General features: G+C 33.4%; 1 protein-coding gene across 9 annotated transcripts in view; it reads right to left on the reverse strand.

Moving 5' to 3' along the window:
- LOC100679969 overlaps positions 1 to 23123 on the reverse strand; it is a 105731-nt gene that overhangs the window by 43903 nt on the left and 38705 nt on the right. For 5 of the 9 annotated variants that reach the window (XM_031927040.2, XM_031927041.2, XM_031927042.2 and 2 more), the window contains 2 exons: positions 9751 to 10563; positions 7376 to 7644 (listed from right to left, as the gene is read on the reverse strand). The exons of 3 other annotated variants lie outside the window; for them this stretch is intronic. In XM_031927040.2, coding sequence (XP_031782900.1) covers positions 10054 to 10563 — 510 coding nt within the window. In that variant the 3' untranslated portion in view covers positions 7376 to 7644; positions 9751 to 10053. Of the gene's footprint in view, positions 1 to 7375; positions 7645 to 9750; positions 10564 to 23123 lie in introns of those variants that run through there. One more of the 9 variants, XM_031927043.2, reaches the window with a different exon arrangement.

Below are 23123 nucleotides of genomic sequence, written 5' to 3' on the forward strand. Positions count from 1 at the left end.
AAGAACATAAAAAGATAAATTACAACAAGCTAAGGAAAGCTGCAGAAAGGGTAAATTGGTCAGACATCTTATTAATGTCAGATGCAAATCTGGCATTAAATTACCTAATTCTAAAAATCGAAACGTGCACAAAAACGGCTGAATATAAAGTGTGAACGAATAATAACAATAAAATGAAACCAAGAAAAGACTGGATAACGAAACCAATAACGATATCGTGCAATAAAAAAGAGGAACTGTATAAAATATGGAAAAGTGATCCTAGTAATCTAACAAAGAAAGAAGCATATAATAATTATGTCAAAATGCTTAATGGAATTATATACAAAGCAAAAGAAGAATTTGATAAAAAACAGATAGAAATGAATATGTGAATCAAAGGAATTTGTGGAAAATTATTAATAATAAAATGGGTAAGAATCCTAAAAAGTGCAATAACATTAATTATATTATAAATAACAACAAAAAAATCACTGATGCAAATGAGATGGCCGAACATATGAACAACTTCTTTTGCGACATAGGTAAGCAGTTACAAGGCAAAATAAATATGCCAAATAATGAGAAAATAAAGATGCCAAGCATGAACAACAAAAGTATTTTTATACACCCAACAAACTATACATGAAATAATTAATAATATGAAAAATAAAAATGGTGGAATTGATGGCATCAATACTCTGACTTTAAAAACAATACACGAGTATATTTGTGATCCTCTGGTTCACATAATAAATCTGAGTTTGGAAAAGGCAATATGGCCAGAAGCTCTAAAAATTGCAGAAATTATTCCTTTACACAAAGCTAAAGAAAAATATCTACTAAACAATTATAGACCAATTTCGCTAATATCTAATATTGCAAAAATTTTCGAAAAATTGTTACATAAACGTATACTAAATTTCTTTGATGAATGTAGCTTGTTCTCAGATAAGCAATTTGGTTTTAGGAAAAACAAGTACTAAAGATGCCCTCTATCAAATAACAAATCAGATTTATAATCAACTTGACAAAAGCAGTCCTATCGCAATCACTTTCCTTGATCTTGCCAAGGCGTTTGATACGGTGGACCATTAAATTCTCCTTGACAAGCTATATAACTATGGAATTAGAGGAATCAGTCATGAACTTATAAAAAATTACCTAAGCAACAGAAAACAAAGGGTAAAAGTAAATAACAAAGTAAGCCATTTCAATACTCTAAGCATGGGTGTACTTCAAGGTACTATTCTTGGGTCATTACTCTTTATCATCGACATCAATGATTTACTAGTTACAATGCCAAACAACACAATTTTATCTTTTGCTGATGACATCGCAGTTATAACTGCAGGTAATGATTGGCAAGAGATTGAAGCAAAAATGAATAACCGCCTTGACAATATAGCCAACTGGCTGGCATTAAATAAATTGTCACTTAATACAGAAAAAACTGTATACGTAGAATTTGGTAATACCGTTACTAGTATCCCAAAAAATCTAAACATAAATATTCATGGTAAAGAAATAAAACAAGTTGATGACGCTAAATATCTCGGCGTTATTTTCGACAGCAACATGAAATGGGATATTCATATTAACTACATATATAACAAAACTAAATATTTAACTTTTTTGTTTTACAAGCTTTCAAGAATTATGTCTACCGAGAATTTGAAAATGCTATATTATGCACTGTTTCATAGCATCACCTCTTATGGCATCATAGCCTGGGGTGGTGCATATACAAGTACAATTGGATGTCTTCAAAGTCTACAGAACAAACTACTCAAAATAGTAAACAAGAATAAATTCTTAGTTGATAATCAACCACTTAATTTGGAACAAACTTTCACATATGAATCACTGATGTACCATTATATAGAAATACAGGATAACTATTTAAATTCAGATAAAACCAGTAGGCACAAAAGTATACAAATGCCCAAACGTCGTAGAAAGATAAGCATAAAAAATAGCTATATAAAAGCTTTAACAACCTTCAACAAATTACCAAAAGAACTTAAGGATTTAACAAACAACAACATCAGAAAGGTTAAAATTAAAAAGTGGATCAAAGAAAACAGCCTATAATGCAAAATAAAACTAATTCGTCCATAACAACAAAAATTGATTGTCGAAGAATAAATTACTTTTTTAACTCGAAGTGTTGTCTAGAACAACATATACAACCTAACTGCAAAAATATACAAAATAAGGAATTTTCACTACCTCTAACAAAGAAAATTATTGAATATGCATATCCTACATTGGAAGTCTATTTGATAAATTGAAGCTTAACATACGAACATACATATGCGCACATAACATGTGTATACTGTACTATAATCGCTCTCATTGTCGAATATCTAACTACAATTGGAAGAAAATAAAAGAGCTATCGCCAGATATCAAATAAGATTATAAACACGTGGAAACTCAAAACAGAAAAGAAACAGATTATTAGGACAACAACAACGGAAGATAAGGTTATCAAGTCTACTCTAGGAAATGCAGAGAAACAAAACAAACAACTTATGCTGGCAGAAAACTGTGAAAATTGTGACGTACCCAAACCTTCTATTACAAAACACATACATTTTGTTAAACAGGAGCAAAAGGTTGAAGATGATAGTATAAAACATATTAAGGAGATAAAAAAACCAATCGAATCAGTATCGAGTATTCACTCAGATTGATAAAATGGTTGAGAACAATAATACGAAAGCTTTACTATCAGAGGTGGCGGCAGCACCTGGGCAGCCTATATTGCAGTCAAACAATATTCGCATGTCATATGGTGATCTTAACTACCTAGGATCAAATAAAGCAATATTTTATCTCGACAGAGGAATGAGGGGAAAGCAAATATTCACAAACTCGATGGATAAGCTAGAAAGACAGTCACCACATAAAAACATCGTAATTATAGACGAGATAGTTTTCACAGCGCCGTGCAAATGTGACTCTGCAAATCAACATAAAGAAATGTTCCCACATTATAGAGTAACTTGTGCTGTTGGTCTTACATGTCCTGCAAGGCTTAATAGCATGGAGAGGATCATTTTTGCAAGGAGCAGAAATGCGTCAACTCAGAGTTTCACGACAGCAAGATCTATGCTAGTGAGATATTGGTGAATGAGAGAAGATTTGAAAGAATACTTGCAACGCTGGGTTGTTCTGGTAGATTGTACTACTGGATTTCAAATACGGCGGAGTAACTACACATTTTAGTTTTAAGATTTAGTTTTATTGTCACTTTGTATTCCGAACTCTAGATAAAGTAATTAAGGCAGCTAAAATCGAATATGAGAGGAAAAAAATTGAGAGCAACAGTAATGATCCCAGAAAACTCTGGGCCTACATAAATCACAAAATAGGCAAAAGTAAGAATAAATCGGACACTAATATTAATCAGTTAAAAATTGAAGATAACATAATAATCAAAAATAGGAGTGAAATTGCTAATAAAATGAATGAGTTTTACTGCAAACTTCGAGAAATATTGAGTAACAAAATAACTACACCAAAGGATAGACAGTTAGACCTACCTAAAAACAATCCAAAAGAAATTATAAAAATAATAAACAATATGAAATTGAAAAAAGGTGGGATTGATAAAATAAGTGTAAAGGCTCTGAAAATAATTGCTCCAGTCATTGCAGACTCATGTAATAAATCAGTGTATAGAAATGTCAATTTGGCCTGATATGCTAAAGGCAGCTGAAGTGATACCTATATACAAAGCAGGGAAGAAAAACGAAATGGGTAACTATAGGCCTATATCGTTAATATCAAACAATGCAAAAATTTTTGAAAAAATCATACACTACAGGCTTATAGAATTTTTGAGTAAGAATAAAATATTGAGTAAAAAACAATTCGTATTCATTAGAAACATAGGAACTAAGGATGCTTTAAACATGATCTCTAAAACAATATATGAAAACATAGATCAAAGTATACCTATAGCTATTACCTTCCTAGATCTGGCTAAGGCTTTTGATACTGTAAACCATAAGATACTGTTAGATAAGCTTTACGCATACGGTTTAAGAGGAAAAGGCCATCAAATTATTGCGAGTTACTTAATTAATAGAAAACAAAAAGTAAGAATAGGAACACATGCAAGTGACTTTGAAAACATAAATACTGGAGTCCCACAAGGGACTATACTTGGCCCTTTACTTTTTATACTCTATGTGAACGACTTGCTGACGAATATGCCAGAAAATACTATCCTGTCTTATGCTGATGATACTGCTGTAATAGCTAATGGTGAAACTTGGAATGAGGTAGAAATCAAAATGAACAAATACTTAGAAGAGGTATCAACATGGCTTCGGCTAAACAAACTAACATTAAATATATAAAAAACGGTTTTTATAACTTTTGGAAGCTATTGCGTCAGTGTACCAAAGAAAATCGAAATTAAAATCAATAACGAAATATTATAGAGAGTTAATGAAACAAAATATTTGGGTTTAATCTTCGATGCAAACATGAGATGGGACAAACACATTGAATATCTAATAAATAAGACTAGATATTTGATCTTCATTTTTAGTAAAATTTCCAAATTTATGGATACTATGAAACGGTCCGTGAAGGGTTATCACGCGAACGCGAAGGATTCGAGACCCAAGGTTAGTAAAGCGGGAGAGAAGCACATTCGAAGAGTGATAGCAGTCTTTGATCCACCCGGTAATATCTATTGAGTGGACAAAAGACCTCCCTATCCTCTGTAATGGCCGAACCACCAGAGGAGAGCTGCTCGTGCGTAGAGGGAGATGAGTAGAGTATTCCTGCTACGCATATCCCGCACACTTAGGTAAACCACGCAGCTATTAGACTGATGTGTGAGGTACTACCATCTCACCATGAGTCTAGAACCAGATGCGCCACCTAAATGCAGGGTGTTACCATCCTACACCGGTGACACAACTGATGGGGGGATGGGAGTGGGTAATACTAAACAAGGGTTTATATGTTTTAAATGTCTTTCACTTATTTATTTAATTATTCAATATTCTATGATAAGCGATGCTGGATCTCAGTCTACAAGGAGAGGGAGTGGACTGCACACATACTCTTCGAAAGCCTGGGGCTCATGGACTACTGGGTATGGTGGAGACCGGAGCAAGCAGCGAGTACTACCATTCGCACGTTGCTCAGTTGAGAGCCAGATCATGAGTGCTCGCTGCTGGCTCCGGGGCTCCTTATATACCCGGGATGCTCCCTCTCTCCTGTGTTATCTGCGCGCACGCCCTCTACCAGCGCTTAGGTAGACTATTTACATGTGGCTACTAGCGCCACTCGGTCGGTAACTTGCCTACGCCAGGCAAGTTATCTGTTGCTGTTCTCTTATCCCCCGGGCTAGGCCTGCCGTCTCAACTAATACTTTAAAAATAATTTACTATGCACTATTTCATAGTTTAATAAGTTATGGAATACTCGCATGGGAAGGTGCATACCAAAACAATTTACAATTATTGTAAACAGTTCAAAAAAGAATTTTAAAAATTATAAATAAAAATACTTTTCAAAGTATAAATCCACTAAATCTACAAGAGTTATTTGCATATGAAAGTAAAACAAGAAACAAACTTGTAATACCACCTAAATATAATAAAACTGTGAGTACTAAAAACAGCTACATCAAAGCAATTTGCATTTTTAATAAATTGTCAAATGAACTGAAAACTTTAGACCTAAGAAGGAAAATTAATATTAAAAAGATACAAGACTGGCTGAGGAAAAATGAATGACGTAGACACCGCTACAACAATAGATTGCATGCAATTAAAATTATGACTTTTATCGAGATCCAAACAAGAATCCGGAGATGGCCCAGTACTGACTACTAAATTAATATTAAATGTCAGAACTAACATTTGCGCGAAGGGCAAATGTAAATTATACAATAATCGCAAACATCAACCGATTTCCAACTACAATTACAACAAAATGATAAATGCATACCCAAATATTAACGACCGTCTAGACAATCTAACAAACGAAATAATAAATGAATGGACTTATAAAACTAAAGATGAAAAAACAAATATCAAACTCATAAAATTCGTCAAAGCAACAACCCATGAATTGGAAGTCAAAAAAGACTCAAGCATTGAAAAGTATAAACCAATAGAAACAGTCTTCACCAGCATCGACGAAATGGCCGAAGAAAACAGCAATAAAGCTAGGAAAAAGGAAGACTTATGGCAATATCAACTATCTAGGATCTAACGAGGCATTTTTCTACTTTGATAGAGGTATAAGAGGTAAACAGGTTTTCATACATTCAGTCTCCTCACTCAAGCACCAATCGCCTTATAAATATATAGTAATAATAGATTATATAGTTTTTACGTCAGACTGTAAATGTGATTCATCAAATCAGCATAATGACATGTTTCCACACTACCGAGAAACCTGTACCGTTGGGCTTACGTGCCCAGCAAGGCTCAGCATAATAAAAAGGATGTATTGCATAAGAGAAAATATTGGTAAGGAGATGGTGAAACTAAAGTGCAATGACTTTAAATTATTAATTATAGATATAAAAAAAAAAAAAATTAAGTGACAATACAAAATATAGAATCTCAAATCGTGTAATATAATCTATCGAAAAAAGAAGTATAAGTAATATTAAGTTAAGAGTACAACATATAGAATCAATAACGTAAAACTTTAGTAAATTTTTAGTAAATTTAAATAATAAATAATATAAATTATTTTTCTTCAGTAAAATAGATTATATAAAATTTGTATGTTTCTTTTCCAATGATTATATTCTTGTTAAAAAATTGGGCATAGGAGTCAAATAGACCCTTATACCCAATTTGAGTGTGAATGAGTAAGTATGATGGTATAACCATTGTCTGGAAATCCGACATGGAAAGTACGGTCATACAGAGTGAATGTTTTGAAGTAGAGTATGGTAGTTAGTATGGCTGGAGGTTTTTGGCCGTAGTGTATACAGCTAAGCTAACCAGCATTTTGTTACAATCTTGTTATTTTTGTTAATCCGGACCTGCGAACAGGGAACATTGTTTTCCTCTGCAGGATCACAGCGTTATGATGGGTTATTGTATTAATATTTGCTGCATTATGACAGCCTGCGAATTTTATATGTAATTTATGTAACACTATGTAAATTATGTATTTTCTGGAATTCTAAATAATAAATAAATAAAATATTTCTTTGGCGTTAGCCCCCATTTTCCGTACTACCATTTGTATGGTAGCACCTATATAGGCAACCATTTTATCAATTTTGAAGTATTTAGGAGTAAAACCTGTTGAAAATCTGACGTAATAAAATGACGTCATAAAAGGTTCCAATTTGTAGCAACAAACAAACAGGATATGACACGAAATGAACACACTTGAATAGAGTAAACGAAATAAACGTGGCTTTATTTATTGAACGTAACAGAGCGTGTTGTGACAAACGTGGCGTGGTATGTGAGGTGTTGCTTGCTTGGAGTGGCGAACAGTGAGGCGTTATGAACAGTCGGTATGGGACGTATGTTGGGTGTGAGCTCCCATATTTCAACACTCCCTCCCGATTACACTCGACATCGTCAAGTCTTCTTCATGATCCGCTACTTATCCGTCTTCTATTGCGCCTCTGCTCGTGGTCATCTTTGTGAAGTTCATCTGTAACATGAAAACTATATTAATTACCTAGTAACAATATGGCCAATCTATTATGGAAAATATCTGTTCTTCGCTCCTTTAATTTGATCCATTATATTTTTATATATCCTAGTTGGGCGCATTGTTTGACATAGTCCTTACTCACTCCTGGCATATGCTTTAGTTTATTACTTCCATCCATCTTTGTGCAAGCTACTGCTGCTTTGTTATCGTACCACAAGATAGGTGGAAAGTACATCATATCCGGAATTACTTTCAGTGACAAGCACGTGCTGATTGATTCCCTACGGGCATCACTCATGGCTACGTATTCGGCTTGGCACGTAGACAGAGCTACGTAGACTTTTTTGTGCGTTCTCCACGCTATGGTGTCTCCGTATAGCATGACTACGTGGCAGCTGGTAGTGAGTGAGTTCTTGCAATCCGCAAAGCTGGCGTCTGAGAAAACTTCTATTCCCTCATTCAGGCCTTTCTACGTTAGTTACAATATACTTAAATATCCTGGTAACCATTTTCCATTCGTTCTCGGTTGGATTCTGCTGATGTCTGCTTATGACATTAACTGCATAGGCCAAGTCCGACCTTGTACCTGATACCAGATACATCAGAGAGCCAACCACTTCTATGTATTTACGCTGGTTTACAACTTTTTCGTTTGTCAGTTCGTTGTATCGTTGCTTCCTTTGTTTATTGAGCACTTGGTTGGCTACCATGGGAGTTGATTAGCTTTTGGCTTGTGCGTATCCAAATTTCATTTGCATCTTGTTTATGAACTTAATTTGGTCCATTTTTGTGGTTCTATCTTTCCTATTTCTGGTTATGGTGATTCATAGTAACTCTTTAGGTTCACCAAGGAACTTCATGTCAAACTGTTTACTCAGTTCTTCCTGCACTTCTTTCATCTTGGATTCGTTATTGCCTGTCATCGATATATCATCAACATACAACAGCATTATTATTCGGCTGTTGTTTCTAGCATACACAAACGAACATGGATCTCTGTTGTTTGCCATGAAGCCTAGTTACTTAGCAAACTCTGAAAAGTGTGCGTTCCAATTCTTTGGACTTCTTTTCAAACCATACAAGGATTTGTGGAGCTTCAGCGTTTTGACTTGTCGGTTCTGTACTTGTTCTTTCATCGTTAGAAGTTACTCTTTTCTTAATGCTCTTATTATCGTTTTTGTGACAGATCAGTGCGTTTGTATGTATCGTTGGGTCTTATTTGTTTTCAATTTCAGATTAATTATCCAAAACGGATTTTCAAACTTTCCTTCCAAAATTTTCACTTTCGTATTTGGTTCATAGACATTTATTGTTTTATTGTCCAGATACACACATAAGCCCTGATCTGTAAAACGTTGAGTGACAGAAGGTTTTTACTTAAATTCTCCTCGTATATTACTTTATCTAGATTTATTACTTTGCAGGGACCGTTTCAAAACTATACTTTTGTTTCGTTTCGACTTTAATTTCAATAAATTATTTGGTTTTTGAGTTGCTTTTATATTTCAAAACCAAAACAAAATGATATCGTACTTTCGTGTAGTTATCGATAACGAAATAGCAATAGAAATTAAAGGAATATTATTTTGTTTTTACTTCGATTTCTGAACAGAAACATAATTAGTGAATCATTTCGTTTCGTTTTTGAAAATGAAAACCAAATTGAAATCAATTTAAAAAAAAGGAAATGTTTAACATTTTACTTACGTCTTTATTGTAAGAACAAAAACGAAAACGAAAACGGCAAAACGTCTTTATTGTAATGACAGAAACGAAAATGAAAACGAAAATACGTTTTTATTGTAAAAACAAAAACGAAAACAAAATTATTAGATAAATTTGTTTTTAATTCATGCACATTAAAAAATAGTAGTTATTTAAAATGTATGAGGAACAAGAATATTTTTTCTAGAGGAAAAGATAACCGAAAAATAACAAAAAATATTGCTGATAATGTATTATGTCAGTGTATAAAATACGCGCGATCACCTACGTAAGAAAAGGGAAAGACGAAGAACTTAAATTGTATAACGATAGCTCTGATTGAATTGTATTTTCCGATAATCGTTAAAGATTAATTTTTACAATTTCTATATAGTTTACCTCAGTAGATTGGATTTCTTGTGAATCGTTTGTTTCTTTTTCTTTACTATCTTTTTCCATTCGACAAAGCTGAATCCACAGTTTAATTAAGTTTCTTACAGCCCGGTTTTCCATTCTTAGGGAATCACAATCATCCGTTTCGTTTGATCTATTATTAATGAAATAATTAACAAACTTGACAAATCCGTTCATTAATAAATATATCATAAAAATGTACAGTAAAACAAATGTAACGAAAAGGAGAATGTTTTGTCACGGTGTCGCTTACTAAGACTCATCAGTGGATTGGGCGTTAAATAATCTCTAATTCACCTGTGTACAATATAACTCCGTCCTTTTCGTACTTTTTTCTATACAAATACAAACAATTGGCATATATCTTGGGTCCAAATACAACGCTGATAAAAGCGCATCATTATCAAATAGTTGTGTCTCCCTCGTCTTCATAGCTTTGTGCAAGTCTTTGGCAAATGGCGAATTTAAATTGTCGACTGTCAAACAACATCTTAGCCAAGCTCCATAAAAATCACCTGGAAGCAACTGTTCATTTTGGAATATTACTGTCGCAATTTTGACAGGCTCTAATGCAGCAACACATTCGCTTATCTTTTCCCGTTGTTTTTCCGTTAGAAATAATGCTTTATTTGTAGTCCCAAAGTCTGTACAGAAGGGTTTAGCTGCAATTAGAGACAGCAGCATCAAATAAGCCGAATTCCACCTAGTTGCATTATCAAGAACCGGCTTCTTGATGTTATAGGCCTTTAAAGAATTAGTTATGGACTCCGTTCTCAATGCTTTAACAACTCTGTGTGCCTAAAAATAATGGTATATCGTTATTTGCAAGCTAATAAAGATCATTTTATATAAAATAACAAAATCGAAAGAAAAATTTGTTCGAAATGCTATTCATATAGTCTCGTCACTCTTTTTTCATTCTCGAATTTCGGACGGTTCTTTAAATAGTTGTGATTTTATTTATAATTTGATAAATGCAATTCAAGTATTATCGAACATTATTCCACATTCTAGGGAATATGTATTAACTAAATATAAATTATTTTTACGCCATCGACTAAAAAAAACAGCACTTCAACTTTAAAAAATTTTAAAATCAGACGCGCTCATTCTTCGACACAATTACTTATAAAAAACAATAGCGGTATATTGTAATCATTTTTTAATCAATTAATTATTTTAGTTGAATAAAACGTAAATTTTGTCTGTAAATATCTCGCGAAGTACAGACTCCAGAACTTTCTGAGAAAATAGTTTACTGAAAAGTAAATCGAAATATTTAAACATGAACAGATCATACATACTAGATAAGATTACATAAAAAAGCCATTCTTGTAATTTGTTTGCGTGGGCTTGGCAATGCCACTTGTCAGACCATGGCAATTTTAGTTTTCACACTCACGAACATGACCACTATTCTTAATATTATTTCATATAAAAAACTCACACGAAAAATTTGAAGTAGCTCATCAAGTTATACTGCAGCAGAAACTCTTAATTATAAATCTCAGAGACGTACGCTGAAATGTAACAATCAATAATAGCTCAGTAACATTTTCTGGAATAAGAAAAGGGACAGCAGCGGATAACTTTGAAAGTGTCTTTCTATCACGAAGGTGCCGAATACAATGACGTTCGCGGCATCGCGCCTTTGACAGTGTCGCGAGTTTTAGTCGTTTTCTGCTTATAATTTTGAAAACGATGGATCAGTTAGAATGCTCTGAGCATATAAGATGTAGAGAATAATAATAACTGCAGATTGATCTAGTGTTGGGGTATATGTATGTATGTATGTATATATATATATATATATATATATATATATATATATATATATATATATATATATATATATATTGTTTGGCAGCAAACTATCAATTTATTAAAGCAACATTCTCAAAAATGCTGCCAAGTTTTCTGGAAAATGTGCCTAGTGTGCCGCTGACGAGGCGTGAATTATTCACAATTCAAGTTCAAATGATTTCTGCAATTAAAGAAGAAGTACAAAATTATGCAACTGTTGGCGTGCATGTTCGAGAAATAAAAGGACAGAAATAAAGGGCATTCGAACTTTTTGTGAAGATCACAAAAAAACTTTTGGTCAAAGAGAATTATACAAATTTTCAATGTCGTAAGTTCATTTTACTTTTTTCTATTGCAAATAATTATCTTAAAAACATACAGTATTGAAAATATCGACATCATATTTCTTATTGTAAGCGAGTAAGTGCTGTTAGAATTTAAAAATAATAATAATAATTTAAATAATATTTTATCACATAATAGTAGTCACATTAAAGAGTTTGTTTGATCCTTTTTTATTTATTTATTTATTTATTTCAACACCATATACATATGCCCTTTAAAAGGCATCCTATAGAGGCAAACACAGTTGCCTGTACATAGGGATGGCATAATCACTAATACTAATATACTTAAAACTACCATATAGAGCCAAGATAATGCATTTAACGCTATCATACCCTTTTTCCTTTTCATAGCAAGTTAACAATATTAAAATATTAAAAAAAAAATATAACATCCAAAATTTAATTCTTTTCTATAAACCTCTTTAATTTTCTTTTCATAGAGATTTTACTTATTGCTAAATCTTTGAGCTAAATCTTTGTTAAATACACTCACAGCCACGAAATAATTGCTTTTCTTGCTTACTGTTTTATCAATTTTAGGCAATGGTAGATTCTTGTTTCGTGTCTTCTTTGTACTTCTTATGTATCTGTCTCTTAATTCATTATAATGGTATAGTATATACTATACACTCTAGTTCGAACATTTGCCTTATACTTAGAGGTTGGTTCTCTGCTATATAACAGTTTTTATTTATAATTCGAAGTATTTTCTTTTGTATTCCTTGAATTAAATTTAAGTAATTGTTATAAGCCCCACCCCATGCAATGATGCCATAGTTTGCAATACTTAGAAAGAAGGCATAATATAGTAACATTAGCGTTTTACTATCCATAAATTTCTTTAGCTTCGCAAAAATAAAGATTAAATATCTTGTTGTTTTTATAATATAATGTATGTGTTTATCCCACTGCATGTTATAGTCTATTATTAAACCTAAATATTTAGAACTGTCTACTCTACTTATTACATTATCACCAATTCTGATGTTTAAGATGCTAGGCACACTATCACAGTAATTGCCATATGCAATATATACGGTTTTATTTACATTGTGCGATAATTTATTTAGGTTTAGCCATATTGCCACCTTACGAAGATATTCATTTAATTTTTCTTGCGCAGCTGTCCACGAGTTATCACATGAGATGATAACTGTGTCATCAGCGTAAGATAATATTGTTTCATTTTGCATATCTATCAGTAGGTCATTCACGTATAATATGAAAAATAGAGGGCCAAGTATTGTTCCTTGTGGAACCCCTATCATGATTTTTTTGTACTCACTCTTGCCGTTGCTTATCTTTACACATTGTTTCCTATCAGATAGATAGCTGCTGAGTAATTTTAATGCTTCTCCTCTTACACCGTATCTTTCTAATTTGTCCAGCAGTATACTGTGATCTACCGTATCGAAAGCTTTAACCAGATCTAAGAACGCAGTTATAATCGGTTTGCTTTTATCTAGGTTTCTATATATAATATTTGATAGACAATTGAGAGCATCCTTCGTTCCTCTCTGTCTTAGAAAGCCGAATTGTCTATCAGATATTATTTTGTGCTTCATGATAAAATTATAAAGTCTATTGTATATGATTTTTTCAAGTATTTTGGCAATGTTAGAAATTAGCGATATTGGTCTATAATACAACTATTGTCTCCCGATTTATATATAGGTACGATATCTGCTTTGGTCAGTGCATTAGGCCAGATTGATTTCTGTATGCATAGATTAAATATATACTCTAACGGTTTTGATATATGTTTCGATAAAGATTTGATAGTTATTGCACTAATATTATCTACTCCACCAGCCTTTTTTTTCATTGCAATAATTATATTTTGAATTTCATACATATTAGTTGGATTAATAAAAATTGAGTAGTTGTTTCGAACTGGCAGTTTCAATTGTTCTAAGTTCATTTTTTTAATTTGATTGCTTAAATTTAATCCTACATTACAATAATATTCATTCATAGTGTTCGCAATAGTAGTCTTGTCATCAATTTTCTGATCATTAACTATTATACTATCAAGTGATCCTCCTTGCTTCTTTTTTTTCCTAACTTATCATTTATTATGCTCCAAAGCTGCCTTGGATTACCACTGCATTTATTATTTTCGTATTTATACTTAGCATCTTTAATTACCTTACTCAAAATTTTTTTAATAAATATTTTTTAATTTATGAAAAACGTTTCTCATTAATAAAAATAATTCTTGCAATCGTTTAGTTCGGACGGTAGCTATACCACTTCATATGTAAAATACGTCAAGGCACAGAGCGAATAGGAAAGAGTCGTCTAGTACCGTACGGCATCCAGTACCGCACATCCGGCTTTTTTCGCTTCCATCATTGGGTAGCGTCCCTACACCACACGGATTAGTTGCATAAAATTGATATAAAAAGCATAATCCGAGGCCATTCATTTTTATTTACCGTTCCAAAAGTTATAGCCGAATGTGCGATTTTAGTGATTTTTATAGTTACCTAAATAACTTTCCAGAGCTCATTTCTTTTTCGCCAGATAAGTTTATGTGTTGATACTATTTTTTTCTCAAAGATTAGGTTCATATAAGCCAATATGAACCTCGCAGCATTTTTAATTTAAACTGTATGTCGTTCAGTGCCGAACACACGTTGCATTAAAATATATCCCTCTGCGAAACTCCATAATATTAATTATCTTTTTAAATATAATTTTTAATATAATTTCATATGGTTTTTATTGCTTTTTATATTATTTGTTTATTTCAACCCAATTATGCATTTAAAATGCAGGTGTACGGTACACTGAGCGACTTTTGGAGCACCCCATACTCCTGAAGTGCATAGGGAACTCTGAATTGGTGTAGCACGGGCTACTCTTGCCGTCGGAGCATGGCATACTCCGATCGGAGTATGCCATGCTCCGAATCAATGTCCCAGAAGCGCCACGAGTCGGTGTAACCCACGAACCTTACCTCAAGAGCATCTGTGATACTGTTGAAGCGTTCGATAAGCATGTCGATTCTCGGGCGGCTGATGCACGTGGAGAAATTTGTTGGAGTTTACTTTAAATGTTTTATAGTCATTAGTGTATATGAACCAGATATTCAATTTGGAAAAATAATTAAAATTGAAAAACTTTCATTGACTGATCAAAGTAGAGATCAAATTGAATCACTGGTACAATTCACTGTTCTTATTTACGAAGAGGTTTACTTCGATGACCACTTTATGGTTTACGTCATTGCTAGTACCGAAAAAATTGTAACGCTTAAATATAGTAACATACCGAGTATGCCAACTGTCGCTGCCTTAAAAAAAGGAGAACATTATTGGATTATACCTCGTTATGTGTTATAATTATAATATTTTGTATATTCAACTTTTATAAGCAAAATAAATATTTTTATACAGTATTTATTTATATCGTGATTTTATCGAGTTTTGACTAATTATGTTAATAATTCCTGTAAATCTCTAGTAGACGACGTTCATATACCGTCCACCCTGGGCACCAGGTACCTCGGAGACCGTTGCCGTCGCGATATTTGTGTTCAGCGACCCCAAAAACCCCCGAGTAACGAGTTTCGACTCACTGTGTTACGATTTCCCGTAAAACTCTCGTAGACGACGTTCATATTCTCTACCCTGGGCGTCAGGTACCTCAAAGGCCGTTGCCGTGGCTATATTTGTGTTCAGCGACCTCCAAAACCCCCGAGTAACGAGTTTCGACTCACCGTGTTACAATTTTCCGTAAAACTCTAGGAGACGACGTTCATATACCGTCCACCCTGGGCACCAGGTACCTCGGAGACCGTTTCCGTCGCGATATTCGTGTTCAGCTACCCCAAAAACCCCCGAGAAGCAAAACTGGACTCATTTCCATCAATATTTACCGAGTTGTCAATTTTTTATTTAGTGTCTCTTACAAATGCATTATTAAAATGCATATTGTTCTGCATACTGTTGCAATAATGCATTTTCAAAAAAGTAATTAATCACACTAGGGCATAAAATTTGTAGACGCTCTCACGAATCGAATGCAAAAGACCGCATTGAAATCCGTCTTACTACTCAAAAAATCGATAGTCCATTGCTTTATTTCTTCGACTACTTTGTTACAACATTCGAACATTGTTTAAAAAAGTAAGTAAAAAAATAAACTATATAATTATAGTAATACAATAAAACATGTAATGCTAATGATCACTATCATCCTAAAAAGTACGCGCTGTAGTGATGTACGCGCGCTTTCGCACTATCTTCCAAGTTTGCTCCGACAATCGGAGTACCCCATACTCCGATCACTCAGAGCATGCAGTGCTCGCGTTATACGAGTAGGGGAAGTTCCGTTTCGGGACACCGCATGCGCTGGACCCATGGCGCTTCGGGCGCTCCTACAAAAGTGTATGAGACGCGCGGAAAGTCGCTCAGTGTAGTAGACGACTCTCTTCTATATATTGATACAATGCACAAGCTACTAAACTCGTACCCCGAGTCTTCGATATGCATGATAAATAATATATAATTTTTTATACACTTAATGAAACTTAATAATGTGTTTTATTTCAGGAGTGGAATTAATGCGAATTTACGTCAGATTAAATAATTGGTTCATCGAGACACAAAGATTGTATTGAAGTATTGAAAAAAAATGTGAGTTTTATAGTAGTGGATAGTATATTGTATACTAAGGGCGCATAGTGGGCTTTTTTAAACTGACTGTAAAAATTGCAGTACGATTAGAAGGCGAGTGCGTTTAGAAGCCGAAAACGAATACTGCAGTTTTCGCACAAGGTCAAAAAACATAACTTAGTTTTGGGTGCACAACGTATTTGCGACTTTGGGCCAATATAATAATCTCACAAACATTTTGACGTAAAAATATCAACCAACCAAGGGATTTTTCTAAGATATTACGGCTTTTTTATGTACAAAAAATTGAAAGCCTATTAATTGCATGCTCTTTTTCAATTTTTAAGAAGAAACTCATTACTATACATGTATAGGTCTCAGCAGTACTCTTATTGGTTTTGAATTACTATACATCATAGGATACCTCACTAGGACGCATAGTAATCATTACTAATTTTTTTTCTCCGTGTGCCATCAAATAAAAGGGATAGGTGTCATGTAGAATGAAGGGGTGGCCCTTGAAGCAGCTATAAAAATACGTGCTTCATTCCTAAAAGTTTTCAATTTTTCGAGTCACATCAAAACAATTATCAAATTCTTTATGTTTTAAGATTTTGTTTAAAAACAAAATTTAAATGCAAACTTTATTAGTTTTAGATTTTAAAAACTTAACAAAAACAAGACCATAATTATGTTTTTAGTGGAAAGATGAACCTAAACGAAACTAAACATTAAATAACGATTCTTAATAACGTTTTTGAAAAATCGTTTTTATTTAATTAAATTAAGTTATTATTTTGGATAACATAACGAAACTAAATAAAATATTTCGTTTCGAAACGGTCCCTGTTACTTTGACATTTGACAATTCAAACTTGACTCGACCTTAAATAGTTGATTTTATATTTTTTTTCTGATATTGGCGATCGGAAAGCTGATTGTCCAGCTGGCGACTTGTAGGGCGACTACCTGAAACGATGTAGTGATTGGCGGTCGTCTTTCCTCAGTTTTCGTTCCGGTTGTTCTGTTGCATAAATACTCATGCCCTTTCCTCGGTGTGGTGTAGTCAGCTGATATGTAGCCAAAGTTGTTGCAGTTAAAATATTTTTATCCTGGGATGGACAATCTGCGGTCACACGACTCTGACTACCACATCACTCTGCGTGCAGTGCAACTGCCGTTGGGATGATCACCTCGTCATAATCGAGACAAGGTCTCGTTTCCTCGTGATGTTTGGAGGCTCGTAGTAGATCGGCCAAGGTCAAGTAATGACTAGCTGCAGTTTTCATGTACGTGTATCATGAAGCGCGAGACGTAAACGAACGGCGTAGTCAGAGATCGGGAGAGAGAGAGAGCTGACACTTACATTTTTTAAATTCTTTACAACAAAAATCTTTATAATTTATATATTACATCAATTTCATTATGATTAGCAAGCAGATATCGAGCAATTGTCAAAGTTTAGTAAATTATAATGTAAAGTAAAGTGGTATTAACGCAGCAAAGTTCATGTCTTAGCAGTCATACAGTAACGGAATAGTAGTGTGGAATGCTCACTTCTTTCGCATTTTAATATTTTTTCAATTAAGGAATTCATAAGATGAAATATCATAAAATTAGTCAACCAACACCCTTCCTATTAGAATCAGCAAAAGATAAGATAAATAAACTTCAAATTGAATATCGAAAAAAAAACTAAAATTAGAGTAATTAATTAAATAAGATGGAAACGAGGAACGACAATGTTATCAAAATTACAAACAAAAATGTGACGAAATCCGAATAGAAATAAATGAAATCATCAAAGATTATAAAACACGATGAGGAGAAACTTAAGTTAAATCAGAGAACAATCAAATCCTACACGTTATTACACACACATACAAAATCGGAGGAAAGTGACCGTCAGCATCGGAGGAGAGTGCATGTAGAGACAGGAGGGGAGCCACTTGCACTGGCCCCATGCACCCCATGCATTGAAAATCAAGCCGCACGAGAAGGAGAAGACGACTATTAGCGAAAGAAGAGAGTGCATGCAGAGACAGGAGGGGAGGCACTTGCACTTGCCCCGTGCATTGAAAATCGAGCCGCACGAAAAGAAGAAAGCAACTATCAACGGAAGAAGAGAGCGCAGGTAAAAGATGCATATGCAAGCCTCTGTATACGTGATGTACAGACTTCTGTCACGTGCACAATAAATATTTGGAAACCATTGGCAGCCTAGAAGAAAGGAGATGCTTTGTATATAATAGGGGAGCATGCCAAATAAGGAGATATGCGATGTGCAAGCTCCCTCATTGGTCGAACGGTCCTCTCATAGTTACTCCTATACGCTAACGAGGAACCGCGAGGAGGCTAGAAGTATTAGAAGAAAGAGATAAGCAACCTCTATATAAGGAAATGTGCAGCTTTGGAGGCTTATGATTGGCCAAAGGGGGTGGCAAGGAGGATTTTAGGTATAAAAGGTCCAGGGCACAAGGCCCGAGTGTGCAGTTTTTCTTAAAAATTAGAGCAGCGCGGAAGCTCTGCCCAAATCAGGACCGGTACGAAGCGTCAAACTTTAACTTTTACGCGTAACTTCCGTCGGAACTTAGAATATTTTTGACGGTTCAAAGACTTAGAATATTTTCGGTTGTTCAAAAACTTAGAATATTTTCGGTTGTTCAAAAACTTAGAATATTTTTGATCATATCGGACTTTGAACACTGACGTTGTCGTTTGACGTTTCTGAGGAAAATTATAATTGCTTTACAATACATGCGTTAGTTGCGAGCGAGCGTTAAACAAAATCTTGTTGCTTTGAATAAACTTTATTGAGAATTTAACTGTGAGTGCACATTTAAATCCTTAAACTCCTTATTCCTGACGCGCCCATTCATACTCGAGATCTCTTTGCTTTGGCAGCTGAGCCGACGCCCAACTGAGAGGATGTGCTGGTAGCAGAGCAGGTCAGAAGCAGAACAAAACATAAGATAAGTGAAATACACATGCATAGGCCGCGCGCCTTACTAAATATTCTATTTCTCTCTTTCTCTTATTACAATTCATTGCACAAAAAGTCGATCGCATCTTCCAAAAGTTTAACATAATATTAGTCCACTGATACAATCGTAACGATAGGAGTAATGTCCTAACTGACTACTAAGGAAATATTAATTTGCATTATAAATCTCAGTGTTGGATTTAGACTAAAAATAAATAAAAACCAATGGCGGTTTCAAAAGACTTTTCGGTGGCTACTGGAGGCTGTTCTTTCTTAGATCGCGAAGGTAGTCAGGCACCGATGGCGCTAAGACTTTGTTTTAAAGCTTTGTCGTCACCTGTGCTTATAAAGCAAATCAATCCGTAGAGTTACTGTCTGGTGATATCTCTCATAAGTTTAGGACATAACAGTAGTTAGATCTCCTTTTTTTATTTTTATTTCAAAAATGTACTAAGCCATACATGTGAGTAAAACGAAGACAAACATACATCTTGAGCAAAGATAATTATTAATGGAATTGAGTGCTTTGGGCAGTATTGTCACAAATAATTTTTGTAATTGCATAAAAGCATTGTAATATCGTAATAATACATAACCGTGTAATGTTTATAAATATGAGGTTTCCATTTTATAACATTACGTACACCATTATTCTAAAATTGTTGTTATTGTGTATATGAAATTTTTTGGTATATCAAAAATTAATGTGAAAGCGTACATAACATTTATAATTCTGAATATAAAAATATTGCTGAAAGTAATATCTTCCAAGATAATATAATCATAAAGAATATTAAAATATCTTAAAAGTATCTAAATATAATGTTGGTGTAATACCGAAAGATTAATTGTTATTGAGAATGAGAAAATTTCATAAGACTTATTTTGGATAATATATAATTTATTGATAACTAAATTATAATGGACACTTTGTTACATGCAAAATCCAGATAAAAGTGACCTTTTTGATCGCTTATATGTATATTTTATTCCAGCATTAACAGTAAGGAAAACTAAATAGAAAAATCTAAAAATTAAAAACGTTTCTTAAATTTTAAAAAGTTTGTAAAAATTGTAAAACTGTAAAAAGCTGAATAATACACGCAATTATAAAAATTTTGAACAGTTTTGAAAATTTCTGAATAGATTGCAAATATGTAATAATCATTGCATAGTTATAAAAATTAAAAAAATTGTCTACAATAGAAGAATTGAAGAAGTTTGAAGATTTCCTGTTTTTATCAAATGTCCACGCTTCGCGTTGTATTGAGTGGGATTATTTTCCCACTTTTTAATGCAATTTTATAGGATAATATACGATTTGAATTCGTCGTTGCATACCTATATAGCACCCAATTTTTCGGCAATATTGTCTGATGGTTGCATTTGCAGATTCGTCAGATTCGAAAATATTGTACCAGGGTTATATAACCTTCGGAAATATTTCCTACAATATTGCTGTAAGGCATCCTGTCCATTTTTGGATTACATTTCCAAAAGACAATAAGCATATCGTAGCAATATTGCTCAAAGATTATTTGCAATATTGTAAAACATAGGCGAAAACATTAAATTAAATTAATTAAATAAGCTTTTTCAAGGGCTCCCATGCCCATTTTCGGAAGTATCATCCGGATGGTCCCGAATAGGGCATTGGAGCCCCTAAAAAAGCTCATTTAATTTTTTTAACTATAGTGTATTTCACCTATATTTTACAATATTAACACAATATTACAAATAATATTCTAGCAATATTGCCACAATATGCTTATCGTCTTTTGGAAATGCAATCCAAAAACGGACATCATGCCTTACAGCAATATTGCAGGAAAATTTTCCAAAGGTTATATAACCCTAATACAATATTTTTGAATCGGACGAATCTACAAATGCAACCTTCAGACAATATTGCTAGAAGATTGGGTGCTATATGGGTAATTACTAATTTTCTGACTGCACAATTTTTTAGATCAAATTGACCGCTCGGATCAAAAGTTATAAGAATTTTAGAAATGGGAAAAATCGCTAATTTTCGTAAAAAATCGAGATATTTATGATTTTTTGCTGTTTTTAAGGAGACGAATACACCTTTAATTGTCAAAAAAGTCAAAATTAAATTTTTTTGTTTATATTTTTCCTAAATTGTTTAGAAAATAAATTAAACTATTTAATATATTCAAGTATAATGTAAGAAACATAAAACAATGTTTATATGTATGTGCCAAATTATCAGGTATGACATTTCTTCAAAGGCCGAAATTCAGAATTTCCATTTATCAGCTACCGCAGACTTACTTAAGATTTGGGCTTCGAAGGGCACTTTTATACTGATAGATATGCTTTAAACACATATAGTTTCCGGATGAATGTGGGGTTTTGCAAAAAATATTGTTTAAAAAAGTTGTCTGGATATTAACATAAAATTTATTACTTTTTAAAGTATTCAAACAACTTTTGTTGATTATTTTCAGAAAACTTTTTTAAATACCTGATAATATGGCACATATAAACATTGTTTTATGTTTCTTACATTATACCTGAATATATTAAATAGTTTAATTTATTTTCTAAACAATTTAGGAAAAATATAAACAAAAAATTGAATTTTGCATTTTTTAACGAGTTAAGGTGTATCCGTCCCCTTAAATGTAGACAACTTTTTATCCAAGCAACCTTTTTTAACCCACCGGGGCTCAAAGTACAGATCTTTTCTCATACTTTAATCCTATGAGTATATTTTTCCCGTTTGTGATCTCGGACATTGAGTACGTACAGTTGAGCAATGGCTAGTCTTCGTTAATTTTTTCCATGTCAAATTTCCATAAGAGAATTTAAACTACCCGGCAAAAAAATAAGTATTTCGAAATTTTGAAAATGCAAGGTTTTTCGTGTTCTGGATGGCCTAAGGAACCCAGAAAAGTTGGCTCGGTAGGTCTGCCCTCAAATTTGAATTTTGTTTGCTCAGACACCCAAAAGTGACCGGTTTTCCGTGGATTTGCACATATCTGTGGTTTATTAGACATACTTTGGAATACGGTACAGGAGAAATAAGTAAACTGTTGATTTTATGAGCGTGGAAAGTTATTTTACAAGGCCCTTTCTTCCTACGTATGCTCATGACTATATAATAATATTTATGCAGACCTTAGGCTTCCCAAGTCAATTTGGACGTGGTAAAACTCTCAACTATCTCTATACGCAAAATGCGAGCTAAAACTTTTTTATTTACATTTTCCCCACTATGCATAATACGAGCATTTTCCAGTATGGCAAACGCAAGATCTTTAAAAATGTAGAAAATATTTACTTGCATAAAAAAAAGTCTCGAATGTTCGTCGATAATTTAGTTGGGAAAAGATTTTCATGATCCAACGAACTAAATGTCGATTATATTTGTTTCTCTACATTTTAGACGTCTTAGCATCTCTTTTCAAGGGATCGAAAGATTTATGAGACATAGGCATATGCGTTATCAAGATAGATTTAATAGTAACTGACGAAAGTGTTAGATTTTATAAAAAAAGTATGAGTTGCGAGGGCACAATGGCTGCATCACGATTACAGAGGGCTGTTTTAGGAACAAATCCATATGATGACGCCTCA

Source organism: Nasonia vitripennis (assembly GCF_009193385.2).
Source record: "Nasonia vitripennis strain AsymCx chromosome 3 unlocalized genomic scaffold, Nvit_psr_1.1 chr3_random0009, whole genome shotgun sequence".
NCBI classification, from domain to species: Eukaryota; Metazoa; Arthropoda; class Insecta; order Hymenoptera; family Pteromalidae; genus Nasonia; species Nasonia vitripennis.